At 40.1% G+C, this 14,995-nt stretch overlaps 1 protein-coding gene across 2 annotated transcripts in view; it reads left to right on the top strand.

The window, feature by feature from the left end:
- LOC120417558 (protein sickie-like) overlaps positions 1 to 14,995 on the top strand; it is a 52,565-nt gene that overhangs the window by 29,768 nt on the left and 7,802 nt on the right. For both annotated transcript variants that reach the window (XM_052707517.1, XM_039579653.2), the window contains exon 2: positions 1,028 to 2,257. In XM_052707517.1, coding sequence (XP_052563477.1) covers positions 1,070 to 2,257 — 1,188 coding nt within the window. In that variant the 5' untranslated portion in view covers positions 1,028 to 1,069. The remainder of the gene's footprint in view (positions 1 to 1,027; positions 2,258 to 14,995) is intronic.

Raw genomic sequence — 14,995 nt, forward strand, 5'->3', positions numbered from 1 at the left:
AACGAAATAAAATGCAAAATTTGTCATAAATCTTTTTCCGCAAATAAATCGATCAATTTTGTAAAATTTGGCATCACTGCACCTTGCCGACCTTCACCGGCCATGACGACGACTCCGACACTCAAAACTGTTCCGTCCTCCCCGGGAGGGCTGTGAGTTTGCTTATTTTTCCAACGAAAAAACAAAGAATACAACCGGTTTTATTCTCCCCTCGCATGATAAGTGAGCAAACCGCCGACTATCAGCTTAATTGATCGTACACACACATTGAGGCAGCGAGGGGCTTCATTTGCATCAAAGTTGGCCGTGGTCGATCCTCCTTCTTGAAGGCGCGAGCGCGCGCTGGAGAATCCTACTGACATCATGGGTTATATTTAAAAGTCGTGGGGATGCGTTGTTTGCGTTGAAGAGGCTTAAGGTTTTGCTACTTGGTAGACTTTGAATCGTCGGTTGTTATCAGCTGAGAAACTTTCTTTGCAAAGAGTGTTTGCCGGTCTTTCGTTTTGAAAGCAGAAAACAAAACTCCGGGAATAAAAAAAGCCACGAAGACTTGAAAAATTGATTTGGAGATTTGAAGTTTAACGTTTTTATTTTTAAGACTTGAAGTCAAAAAGCCCTGAAGTCATAAAGACCTGAATTCATGTATACTTGAAGTCATAAAGACTTGAAGTCATGAATACTTGCAGACTTTAAGTCATGAAGGTTTCAATATATAAAAACTTTAAGATTCGCGTACATGATGACTTGAAGTCTTGAAGACTACATTTTGAAGATTGACTTGTAGACTCAGTAATTTATGGACTTGAAGACTTGAAGGAAAACTGAAATTAGGTTACATTTATTACAGTAATTTCCGTTCGAACGACCAATCAATTTCCTATTCTCAGAAAAGACAACAAACTCAATAAAGATACCCCCGGAATCGTCAAGTTGAGTAACCCCACGACTCCAGAAGCTCGCGTATCATAACACATTTCTAGATTGAACTCAATTAGCTAAATTGGTTTCCTCTCGTATCTTCCCGCAGGTCCGCAACCATGAACTGACCGTCACACCTCGTCCAATCGAAATGAGCGTCGCCAAACCCGAGGGCTTTGCCACGATCCGGACCCGCGGCCTATCGCGCAGCACCAGCCGGTCCGAACAGTTGGCCGGCAATGTCGTCGTAGTGCCGAATCGCCGCCAATCGGCGTCGGCTTCGATGAAATCCGCCGACTCCGGACCGCTGTACGAGAACGCGTACAAGAGTTCGTCCGCGGCGTTGATCTGCGTTCCGCCGCCGGTTCCACCGCGGACCAGCTCGGAACTGTCGTCCTCCAAGCAAGAGCAGAAGGAGAATAGGCATGAAGATGACGATGTGTTTTGTACGGCTGGGTTGACGTACGAGACGTTCAAGCCGGTGAAGAGTCCCTCGATCAAGGAGGACATGGACGACTACGTGAGTCTGGTGCAATCGTCGGAATGCATTGACCGCTTGAACTACGACTTTGAACTGCCCCCGCTGAAGAGTCCGCAGTACATCACCGAGCTCAAGTTCATCCAGTCGAAGGCCATGGATAACGGGAGTCTGTTTTCGCGGCCGGAGAGTCCTCCGTACGGCAAGATCCGAACCAGCTATCGATCGTCAACTCCGGAGAGTGTCGACAACTGCTCGTCCGGCTCGTCCACGTACTCCAACTCGCTGGCCAGTGGGAAAACGAGCAGCTTGAGCGGGTTCATACTTTCAGAGGAACCCGTCAAGACGGGCAAGTCGGCGACCTTGCAGTACCGCAAATCCTACTCCAACTCTCGGTCGGAGATCATCTACGAAGAACCAAAGAAGCTGCTGCTGCTCGGTTCCGCTGGCCAGTCGAGCGACACCGACTCCGGGTACGACGGCAGTCAGAGCAATAGCTACCTTAAAGCGCACAAGAGTGCCGAACTGCTGAACGGCCCCCAGCCGGCGTCAATCGCCGATCCGACGGTCGGTCGACCAAAGCTTACGCGAGGATACTCCACGTTGGGACATCCGCGGGATGTTCGCATTGCTGGAAACGGTTATCCCGTGGCCCCGGCCCGGACGTCGTCCGCGGCGGGCGAAAGCAAGTCGACCTCCTCGTTGAACGAGGTCGCCGCCTCCGCCGCCGTCGGAAAGCAACCTGAGCAACTGCTGGACCACAAGGTCGGCAGCCTGACAACTCTCCGGAGTAAGCCGATTATTCCGTGGTACGAGTTGGCCATCCGGAAGGATCACCGCCAGAGCTGCCCACCGCTGCAGGTAAGAGTCGTTACGTGATTTTCGAATGTTCCCCACTGCTTCAAATGTAAACATAAAACGGAAAATTTGCCGCTGTCAAACTCAGCGATCCCAAACGAATGCACCAAATGTTCAAGCAAAAACATGACACTTTTGTTTGTGTCAAATGAAGATTTAGCGCGTTTTGTGAGTTTCAGATCTCTTTTAAAGCGACAACTCCAATCTCGCTCAGCATACCCGATCCGCTCAAGTGCACTTCATTGCGTGCAAAACATCTGTTTTGCTTAAGGCCTAGCAAACCTTCTGTTGCGCATCATAAATTTCTGCCTGCACACGCCGGTTTATTTTCGTCGATCCAAGCAGTCGTCGCGTAGCATTTTAATTTCTCTGACAACCAACCGCAATCGAAGTCGTCGAATTAACATTCTACGAGTGCGGCACTCACTTAATGTCACGCGCGTTCAGGCGAACATCGTCTGCTAGATTTTTGCGCGATAATTGGCTGATTTGGAATTCACTGGGTTTTTTTTACGCTGGATTGAATTATTTATTGCTCTGGGATGAGACGGGGTGAATTCACCTGGGTGAAGGCTGCAACACAAAAGGTTGCTGATGTCGGATGTAAACAATGCACTGGAGGTGATGTTGTATTGTTATTCAGCTGATGAGTTGCTTTAAAGACTGTTAAGTGATTCTGCGATTAATCGTGCGATTAGTGGCGGTTATCGCGAGAAAGTTTTAGTATCTCTGCAGTTAACTTTACGCAGTAGGCCTGGCTGCTAGACCATTCCTGTAAAGCTGTCAAAACAAACACGTTCACCAAGGAATGTAGAATAGATAAGGTAAGGCAGATTTTCCAGCTGTCAAAACTAAATTTTTCACTTTTCTAAAAATCTCTCTGCAAAATCCGTTCTAGTGTTAACTATTTTTTGACAGCTGGAGAACCCCGGGAGCCTTGACCAAAGGGTCCCGCTTGACCTCGCAAACGTTTAGCGCCTCGCTCAAGTGTCAAGTTCCCCACTCTCCAAAACAAAACAAACCGTTGTCATCGCCACGGCAACCGTAATCCGGTTGCGGCGTTCCTCCTAATGAAGCATAATTAAGCGCGGTTAAAAGAGGCAGGTGCCTAACGTCACGCCATCTTGTTGTCGCCGACGTCGGTGATGCTCTTGAGACCGGCGCGACTGACCAGCCGTATTTGGGTAGGCGTCAAAAACGCTAATGACTTGTAGCACGTAATTTGTGTGTGTGTGTGTTTGGATTGCGGACTGGACCGAGAGGTGAGGCCGGTTCGTTAAACAGAGCAGCAGTATCCAAGTTGGCGCTGGATGAACTTCAAGGGTCGGAGATCTATTTTGGGACGGGTCTCCCCTTGCGTGTCACGAAGTCACGAGACGGCATTACGCGCGAAACGGAGTAGGCCGTGCGGCGGCTCGTTGAAATGTTTACCGCCCTACAACTGTCAGACGCAGGGATGCATAACGGGACAGGGTGGTGACTTCAATAATTTTTTTTTATTTTTTTTTCAAATATTTGATTTTAAAGGTAAATCGTATTCAAATCCAGATCATTTCGTCAAAGATCTTATGATAATAACTATCAAGAAGCAATTGACACCCTGTAAAACCGCCGGACGACAACATAAAGTGCAAAATGTAAATAAACATGATAGTTAATTAATGCAACATGTGATCAAGTGTATTTATAAGTGCAGTGGAAATGGTCCATTTTCGCCGCACCGCTCAAGCACTGCACTGTTACTTAATTAAGCAAACTGTCACAGCAGCCGGCCAAAACAACAACAACGCCAGCAGGCCATGATGGACTTTTACGAGCCCCAACATGGAATCTGAATTAGGTGCAAAAGGCGATGCCTACTGCGCACAGCGCTTGGAAAGTCGCCATTTTTGCTCCGGGAAAGAACCCCCGGTTCAGCTCCAAATAACCGGTCATATAACCTCAAAAAATACGACTCCCAGCATGGGAGTAAACACGAAAAGTCACGATCCTCAGCATAAATTGCTCCGAACGAGCAAGGCAAGAGCCATTCCGAGTTCCCCCAACCGCACCGCATTCGTAAGCCAAACAAACAAAGCCCTGTCATTTGGGACCTTTATCTTAATTCCAATAATTTGTGTGTTTGTTTTCTGAAAACATGATCTCCTAGAAGTCGAACCCCGCTGGAACTCTAGGGAGGGGCCGGCGATCGAATCGCCGAGAACCCTGCGCGGAACATATGTAAACAAAGCTCTCTGGAACCATCAGACTGACGGGAAAAGAATAACAATAAATTAAACACGCGCCCGTCGAATGAAAACAACATTCGGGGCTGTGCCCCACGGAACCAACGGAATGACCCTTTGTGTCCACAATTTGGACGTGACTGAATTATGGCCAATTAAACACACGCGGTTTGTTTACATGCTTGACAGCGCGGCGCGGTGCCGCAAACCGCAGCTGACGTGGCGTTCTTTTTTGACAGATTGACAGAAGTTTGACTAAATTGACAGAAGTTTGACAGATTGACAGCCCCACTGATGCGGTAGCACTTTTCCGACCCCCTGCTGCCTGTTGATCGTCGCCGGCAGACCCAGTTCGAGTGACATTACTTTTCCGTGACCATATTCAATTTCCCAAGAAGTACACTGTGCCCTGAAAGTTGTTGCTCGAGTTGCGCCAGATGTTATTTTTTCTACACCGCTTCTTCCTCCTCCTCCTCCTCCAACAAAGAAGGGCACATAAACATTACCGCCAGATTTACGAACGGCAAGCTCAATGTCAGGGCTGACAAGCCACCGGAGAAAGAAGTAAAAAATGAGCAGAACAAGCCTTACAATATTGCTTCTTTCTGCCGTTTCCTTTCTCACGATGCGTTACGCTTATCGGGGAAAAAAACCTTTTCAGCCTACTAGATCCGAGAGCTGTCAAACCGACGGCAGCTGGTTCTAGAGCAGTTGGCACCTTGTTAACGCCTGCTTGGATCCTCTGAAAAAAAAAGAACAACAACAAAAATTGACAGGAAATCGAGTAACGTGAAGTTTCCGCTTCTTGCCAGTGTGGGGTCCAAACTTCAAAACTTCAAGGGTGGCTTTCCGCGAAAAAAAATCGCGCAAACCTTAAGCCGCGCCGATTAATTCAATGGAAATTAATGTGTTTTGAAAACACCGGCGACGTTTCAATTCGCGCTCGTGCGCGAATGACAAATGACAGCTGTGGCGGAGTTTGCCGACGGTGCTTTCTTTTGAAGCTGGCGCGATGTGAAAGTGCAACGCAGGGTGACCCAGAAGTGGCGGACTGCGTGTGATTTTTATCTTTTCAATTGTTTTGGAATCGACTTTTACGATTTGGAATTGCTGCACGGAATGAGATGTGGTAGTAGATAAAATGAACTGTAAACAAAAGAAAAGTTGATTGCGTTTGTTATTCTGAGCGAGTTACGGTGAACCTAAAAAAACAACAACAATTCTCATTGACGATCGCAGTAAAAAACAACTTTTGATAACGGCCACCCACAAAGGCCATTATCGAAGCTGCGACTTAAGCACAGTAAGTCACCGCCTTAATCCAGCAGTAACTTGCACCTTAAGACCCCCGCGTAAAACCTACTAGAAAAAATGGCGACAAACTTGTTTTCTGCCCCCATTGTTGCTTTTGTTGACACCGATATTGTATTAACACGTTAAGTGCAACTTGCGCAAAAAGAAAGAAACAAACTTAATACAAATTGATGGACCCATTTTTGAGATAACCTTCGACGGGGCACTTTTAAAAACTCGCAAAATGTGAATTTTATGGTTGACACTTGGGAGACCTTTTCGGAAAAGGAATCTTTCCTACGTTAACCTACAATTGACAGTCTTGTTTTTGTATGTTTACATGGCAGCTGCGGATTTTTTTTTTTTTGCACCAGTTCTGCTAGTCTTTCTAGCAAAAGTTTTTTTTTGTCATGCGATTTCCAGCTGGTTATTTCTTGCCTAACTGCCCGATATGTCATCCAACATATTTTGCAGGGACTGTGACAGCTCGAGCTCGATCATTGTTTGCATCAGGACAGTGTGTGTGTGTGTGTTGGTAATTTTTTAGTTGAATTATATTTTTTTCACTTGGCCTAGAGCCTTATACGATTATAAAAATGAGATAATTAGAAATAAAATAATGTTATATTAATGAATGTTAAGTTCCATGCTTTTACTAAGATTTTTTTTTGAAAATCTAGTAAGTTTCAAAGCCTAAATATGTGCTCAAAATTGTTCACAAAATACTGTATTTTTTCGAGAAAAAAACTCCAATTTTCATAATTTTCAATATGGGTTTCAAATGAAGCGATATTTTGTATGTTTTTTTTAACTTTATTGAAGTATTTTTGTATAAAACTAATTTTTTTACAAAATACCGTATTTTTTCGAAAGTACTCGAATTTTCATAATTTGCAATATGGGCTTGATGCCGAATAGACATTTTGTATGCTTTTTCAATTTATCAGTTTTTATTTTGGAAAATACCATAATTTTTACAAATTACTGTATTTCTTCAAAAATACTCAAATTTTCGTATTTTTCCGAAAAAACTAAATTTTCAATTTTTTTTTTCACTTTATTGAAGTTTTTTTTGTAAAAAGTATTTATGTAAAATGCTAAAATTTTCACAAAATACCGTATTTTTTCGAAAGTACTCGAATTTTTATAATTTGCAATTTTGGCATCAAACGAATTGAAATTCTGTATGCTTTTTTTCAATTTATCAGTTTTTTTTACAAATTACAGTATTTCTTCGAAAATACTCAAATTTTCACAATTTACATTATGGGTATCAAACAATTGAAATTTCGTTTGTTTTTTTTCAATTTATTAGAGTTTTTGTAAAATACTTAAATTTTCACAAATTACCGTATTTTTTCGAACCAATTTAAATTTCAAATTTTGCAATGTGGGAATCAATTTTGCATGCTTTTTCACCTACTAGAATTTTTTTTTTGGAAAATACTAAAATTTTCAAAAAATGCGATATTTTCCGAAAACATTCATATTTTTAAAATACGCAATATGGGTATTGAGCAAAATTTTGCATGCTTTAAACACACTTTTAAATTGTATATGCTTCATATCATACACAATTTTGCATTGTTTGATACTCATATTGCAAAATTTGAAAATCTGAGCTTTTCGAATAATACGGTATTTTATGAAAATTTTAGTTTTTTCCAAAAAAAAAAAAACCTTAATAAACCAAAAAGGCAAACCAAATTTCTGTCGTTATCGTTATCGAGCCTTGATAGTTTTATCGTTAACAACCTCGATAATTTGACAGTTCTGCGCAGTGTTGCCAGAGCCACGGAAATAGATTTTTTTTAATTTTGTTATTATCTAATTATTTAAATACTGTATTTCAACATCATTACAATTAAATTTTCAGAAAATTGCATTTAAATTAAGTTTGCAGTTTTTTTTTAAATTGATTCATTATGAAAACGTTGTTCGTCAAAATTAGGCAAATAATTTCGTTTTGTTCAGAGCAAACTTGATCAACCTAAAATTACAAGCAAATCAACATTAATCCACTTTGTCCACCCTAAATGGCACTCCTCTTTGAGAAGCCACCTACAAAATGTTTCGCGCACTGCTTTCCCAACTTATTTTCGTAAGGCAGTGCACCCAAACTGTAAAATAAAAGTCTTGTTAAGCAGTGCAATTTGACACGGTTGTTGCGTAAGTACAAGCTCAAAGAAAAACAAGAACAAGTGCAACAAGAAGTTGCAGAGAATTGGGGTGAAACAGGTGAATAAATCCATGTTTTTTTGTAGTTGCTTGAGCTTTTTCTCTAGAGGGGACTGAATTAGTATCAAATTTCAAAGGAAGTGAACTACACCAAAAACAAGACCAAGAGAGGCACGCTGCTTGAAGATTGGACTACTTGGATGGTTATTTTTATGACAAGGGCGCTCTCGACTTTTGAAGTAGGCGATGCGTTCATACACGCAAAACGGACATTAGGTATAAATTCCTAATTTTTAGGTATAATCGAACCTGACTGCAATAAGTTATTTTATTACTAATCGGCTATTAGTAATAAAATTACTAATAGCGTTTTAGTACGAGAATTCCTATATTTTAGGTATAATTGTAGAACCAAAATACCTTAATTTTAGGTATTTTCTGGAAAAGTGAGGGGACCAAAATTACTGATATTTAGGTATAATCCAAGATGGCGGACTATGATTATTCCTTATTTCTAGGTATAAATACCTAAATTTGAGGTATTTTCTGGAAAAGTGAGGGATCCAAAATTACTGATATTCAGGTATAATCCAAGATGGCGGACCATTATTATTCCTAATTTTTAGGAATAAATACCTAAATTTGAGGTATTTTCAGAAAAAGTGAGGGATCCAAAATTACTAATATTTAGGTATAATCCAAGATGGCGGACCATGGTTATTCCTTATTTCTAGGTATATATACCTAAATTTGAGGTATTTTCTGGAAAAGTGAGGGATCCAAAATTACTGATATTTAGGTATAATCCAAGATGGCGGACTATGATTATTCCTTATTTCTAGGTATAAATACCTAAATTTGAGGTATTTTCTGGAAAAGTGAGGGATCCAAAATTACTGATATTCAGGTATAATCCAAGATGGCGGACCATTATTATTCCTAATTTTTAGGAATAAATACCTAAATTTGAGGTATTTTCAGAAAAAGTGAGGGATCCAAAATTACTAATATTTAGGTATAATCCAAGATGGCGGACCATGATTATTCCTTATTTCTAGGTATATATACCTAAATTTGAGTTATTTTCTGGAAAAGTGAGGGATCCAAAATTACTGATATTTAGGTATAATCCAAGATAGCGGACCATTATTATTCCTAATATCTAGGTATAAATACCTAAATTTGAGGTATTTTCTGGAAAAGTGAGAGATCCAAAATTACTGATATTCAGGTATAATCCAAGATGGCGGACCATTATTATTCCTAATTTCTAGGTATAAATACCTAAATTTGAGGTATTTTCTGGAAAAGTGAGAGATCCAAAATTACTGATATTCAGGTATAATCCAAGATGGCGGACCATTATTATTCCTAATTTTCAGGAATATATACCTAAATTTGAGGTATTTTCAGAAAAAAATGAGGGATCCAAAATTACTGATATTCAGGTATAATCAAAGATGGCGGACCATGATTATTCCAAATTTTTAGGTATAAAAATCTAAATTTGAGGTATTTTCTGGAAAAGTGAGGGATCCAAAATTACTGATAATCAGGTATAATCAAAGATGGCGGACCATTTATTCCTTATTTCTAGGCATAAATACCTAAATTTGAGGTATTTTCTATAAACGTGAGGGATCAAAAATTACTTATACTTAAGAATAATCAAAGATCAAATTAGGTATTATACAAGAGATATGCAGGCAGAAGAAAACAATGGTTTATATGATATTAATATTTTTATTTATATCAGACACAACTATTTCATAAATGTTCTCACCTAAAAATGAATATTAAAATTTAAATCATATTTTATTTTTTCAATGCATCTATATTTTTAATATTAAATTTATCTTTTTTATAAATATTTTGGTTTTTTATGTTTAAATTTTTTAATTGTTAAATATTTAAATATTTAAATATTTAAATGTTTTAATATTTTAATATTTTAATATTTTATTATTTTAATATTTTAATATTTTAATATTTTAATATTTTAATATTTTAATATTTTAATATTTAAATATTTAAATATTTAAATATTTAAATATTTTAATATTTTAATATTTTAATATTTTAATATTTTAATATTTTAATATTTTAATATTTTAATATTTTAATATTTTAATATTTTAATATTTTAATATTTTAATATTTTAATATTTTAATATTTTAATATTTTAATATTTTAATATTTTAATATTTTCATATTTTTATATTTTCATATTTTTATATTTTTATATTTTTATATTTTTATATTTTTATATTTTTATATTTTTTTATTTTTATATTTTTATATTTTTATATTTTTATATTTTTATATTTTAATATTTTTATATTTTAATATTTTAATAGTTAAATATTTTTATATTTCAATATTTTAATATTTTAATATTTTGATATTTCAATATTTTAATTTTTAAATTAGGTATTTTCCAAGAGTTATGCAGGCAGAAGAAAAACAAAATTTTAAATGATATTAATATTTTTATTTACATAAAACACAACTTTTGCATAAATGTACGTACCTAAAATAAATATTTAAAGATTTGAATATTTTAACATTATTATTTTGTATAATATTATATAATATATCTTTAATATTTCAATATTTATTTGTTTTAAATATCTTTTATTATTTTAATATTTTAATATTTTTACAACTTCAACATTTTAATCTTTAAATATTTGGAATTGTAGAATATAAGATTTTTTTGAGTTTTAAAATGTTTGGAATTAGAGATTTTTAAAATTTTCTCTCTCTCCCCCCTCTCTTTCTATTTTCTCGCTCTTCCTGTTCCCTGCTATCTCTCTCTCTTCCCTTCCTCTCAATTCAACTTTTTCTCTTTCTCTCCTACCCTCTCTCCCTTTCTTTCTCTCCCATATTTTCTCAACTCTCTCTTTCCCACCTTCTATCTACCTCTCCTACTCTCTCTCCTTCTCCTACTATCTCTCTCCCTCTCCTACTATCTCTCCCTCTCCTACTATCTCTCCCTCTCCTACTATCTCTCCATCTCCTACTCTCTCTCCAACTATATCTCTTATCTCTCTCTTTCTTCATCTTTGCCCCTCTCACTCCCACTTTCTCTCTCTCTTACTTTCTATCTCTCTCTTCCTCTACCCTCATCCTATCTCTTTCCCACATTTTCTTTCGCTCATCCCCTCCAGCCTTCTCTCACAAACTCCCCCTTTCTCTCCCTTTTCTACTTTCTCTCTCCCTTTCCCATTTTCGCTCTCTTTCATTCCCTCTTCTTCTTTCTTCTTTCCCATTTTTTCTCTCACTCTCCTCTTCTCTCTCCCACTTTCTCTTTATTTCTCTCTTTCTCTTCGTCTACCCCCACCCATTTACTTTCAGTCTCTCATACACACACGAGCACACACACACGAGCACACACACACACACACACACACACACACACACACACACACACACACACACACACACACACACACACACACACACACACACACACGAACACTTTCACAAGCGCATACATACACACACCCGCAACGTCCAACCAAATCACAAAAAGATAAAAATTGGTTCGTCAAACTCAAACTCGATACAATTTTTTATTCGCACAATCGCCATGGTCGCACAATCTCCACGGTTGGGGTCCGTTTATACTTCCCCTTTCCACCTCTTCCGCAAATATCCGTCCCGACTCGGGACTCCCGAGATCCGTTCTCCAGAGCACGAGAGGGAAGTGGCGGCTTTTTTTAATTCCGCCAGGAGTTGAAGGTTCCGTCCTCCTCCTCCTCCTCCTCTTCCACAAGTACGTGAGCCATGGCAAGGATGCTCCGGGTTCCGTTCTCCGTGCAGAACCGGAGAGCCACTTTTCTTCCTGCACAAAACTTACCTTGCCAAAGTTCCTAAGTTTTCAGCAGCACTGCGGAACACCAACTCACAGCCACGAAATTATTTTGTTTTGACTTGTCAAAACGTGAATCGCAATTTTAGAACTAAAAAAAAATACTAAAATTTAGGAATTTTTAAGAAGTACTTCAGTGTTCTAAAAAAATCCTAAATTTTAGGAAGAAAAAAATACTAATTTTTAGGTATAATTTGACAAGCTAGAACATAAGTTCAAAAAATACTAAAAATTAGGAATTTATACCTAATGTCCGTTTTGCGTGTAAGTGGATTTTCTGGGAGGAACGGAAGTGGCCGTGCAGGGTTGCCAGATTTTCCGTGGCAAGACCTACTGCGATGCTCATTAAATTGTTTGCTTTCCAATCGCGCAGCGATCATTTGGGAGAATATTTCAATTAGCCCAAACGGGGCAATTTGAAAGTAAACGAACACCTGGTCATTAATGCTGCTAGTTGGTGAGATCGCAAAGTTCGATTAGTGCAAGTGCGTGCACACGTACAAATTGAGCTATCGACAGCTAGACGTGATCCCCTTAGCTGACTGGCAACAACAAATCGCCAGTCCTGTTCGAGAACAAGATCACGCCAAAGTGATACCATAAATTACCGTCTGGCAACACCGAAAGACGCAAGTCCTGGGCGGGAAATTAAACTGAACACGTTGGTGTAACTTTTCGATAAGTAACCTGATTTGCACTTGAATGTCCCAGAAATTTGGTCAAATTTTTTTTCCGTGCACGAAATTTGACAGTTCTGCGCAGTTTTGCCAAAGGCATGGAAATAAAAATGTTTTCTTTTAATAATTTAAATTCAGCTTATTTAAGTGCCAAACCAAGCAAATTGAATCTTACCCAGCCATCACACACATTGTACGAGCAGTGCTCGAACACGTTGGCCGGCGCAAGTCACAAGATGAGATAATTTCACGGTGACGATACCGGGGGATATTGGTTCCGCCCTCGTCGCCCGAACCAACTTAAGCCGCTCTGCCACAGATGGCTAACGGGAACGAAGCAATCGCAGATGGTTGGAAAAAGGTCTGAAAGGAAAAGTTATTGACGGACGCTGGTTGAGCTTTGAGGTTGCGAGGTTCAAGAAGATTGTTGCCTCCGCCCCCCTCTGCGATTAGCCGTAAATCTACGATTCTATTAGCAATAAAGCCACCCCGAGAGGTCACTGCCACGGGACGTGGTTGATTTGTGGTGCGGTGAGCGATCGGAATTGAATTTCTTGCGGTTGTTTACCGCGTGCTTTCCCTCGGTTTGACGTTTTAGTCTCAACTGGTTTGGCAACACTGCAAATAAAATGCAATTTTCTGTCAAATTTGACATTTTGTTGCACTGAAAAAAGTCTTTCATTTTTTTAATGCATTTAAACTGTCTAACTGACCGCACTTCGCAAAGGGCGTATCGCGCCCAATCTGCGCGCAACCGCGCGCGTGTCACTTTCCATTTGCAGCATTCCGAATCAATTTTCCCCGCGGTCGAGACCCCGTGGTGATCGGAAAATGGACACAGATTAGCGTCGGGTTTAGGCCGATAAATTAGTTTTGTGCAACTTTCGCCAATTTTCTTCAAAACAAACGAAACGCCAGAAATCGCAGCAATCTGTGCGCGCGCCCAAATCCTAAGCGATGTTTGGCACACGGAAGTGATACCAGGAAGAAAGCAAACTTTGCCGAATGAATGCTATCACGATCCATGCAGCGTTTAGTCGCGCTCGTTGACTAGCGAAATTGGCGTGACTAGCTCAAGATAATGGCGTTTCGATTTCGAAATTGGCGAAAAATCCACCATAAACGCGCGCGCGCGCGGATAGCCCCTTTCGTTACGTCAACCCAAGCTGTCAGCGGCTCCGTTATCTTATCGAGAAAAGGGCTTCCCGCAGCAGAAACCGATACCTATCTGTCGATTCGTTCGATTATGATCTACCACCATGTTTATCACGTGTCGTAAGCGTAATTTAATCGAAAAATCCGAAACTCGACCCGCTTTCGTCAAAGGGCGCAACTGTCAAAACATTCAACCGGAACATTAATCCTGGCGACCCGCAGCGCGTCGCAGCAGGCGCTGACGCGGCCACGACGTAATCGAGTTAGCTCGGAATGTCACTCCGTGCGCTGATAAATGGCCCTTTCGGAAAGCCGTAATTACTCGTTTCCGCCATTGCTTTGGTGCACCTTACGTCAGCCGCCATCTTATCAGCGAACGACTGATTGACAGCTGTTTTTTCCAAAACAGTGATTGGACGCGAATCGCCCAAACATTCTGCGACGTGCAGTCTGGCGCAGACTACGTTTCAACGACTCGCTTCTATCATCTAGTCGAGAATCTGTGTCAGGCCGTCCCGATTCAGCCGATTCAACCTGGAGCGCTGTTGTATGCAAATGCGCTGTGACACTCCTTCCCTTTTCAAGTCTCTTTTTCCAGCATGACTTACTTTTGAAAGGCCCTTTTTATTACGCCGTGAGTAGATCACAGCTTGCCATGTGCAATTTGTGGTGGGGCTTTGTTTGCTCAAGCTAGAACCCCACATCTGGATCGCAGCCTGCTGGGATCTGAATGGAGGTCGGATTGAGGTTAGGTTCTTGTTTACTATTCCGTGCCTACTAGATTGAATTCTATTCAATACGGTAAACGTTAGCTGCCCGCAGACGTATTTCCAGGTTAATCACTTGCGATAATTGCCCATCGGTCTTAATTGTCACCCTGTGTCCAAAGTTGGAGACGCGCAAGATAAGTCGTAAACCGTCTAGACCTGACGCTGATGATGGCAACACTTTCCGAGCCGTCAGCGCGTCAATTATGGGCCGGTCTGGCGGTAATTACGGCTAGCTGCAGATCTTTGCGAGCGGCATAGACAAATTTGTTTAGACTCGGTCGGTCTTATCGTGGCCTTCTTGGATTGTCAAAACCGTTGGGCCTAGTTAAGCAAATTTGCTCACCCGTTTCAGTCAACGCCTGCTGTTTGTCCAGTTGTGTTTGCACTTGGCCGCGCACATCTCGAGCATTTAGAGTCTCGTTTTTTTTCGGGCACTTTCGTGATGTTTATCTTGTTGGCACCTCTCGCCGTCCAAAAAAGGGCAACAATGCCGGAAGTGCGCAGAATGGGTACATTTGTTCAATTGCCACCCACCTTCAAGTGGCTTGAGCGCGCTGTCAGTTGAGGT

Source organism: Culex pipiens, chromosome 2 (genome assembly GCF_016801865.2).
Source record: "Culex pipiens pallens isolate TS chromosome 2, TS_CPP_V2, whole genome shotgun sequence".
In the NCBI taxonomy this organism is placed as follows: domain Eukaryota; kingdom Metazoa; phylum Arthropoda; class Insecta; order Diptera; family Culicidae; genus Culex; species Culex pipiens.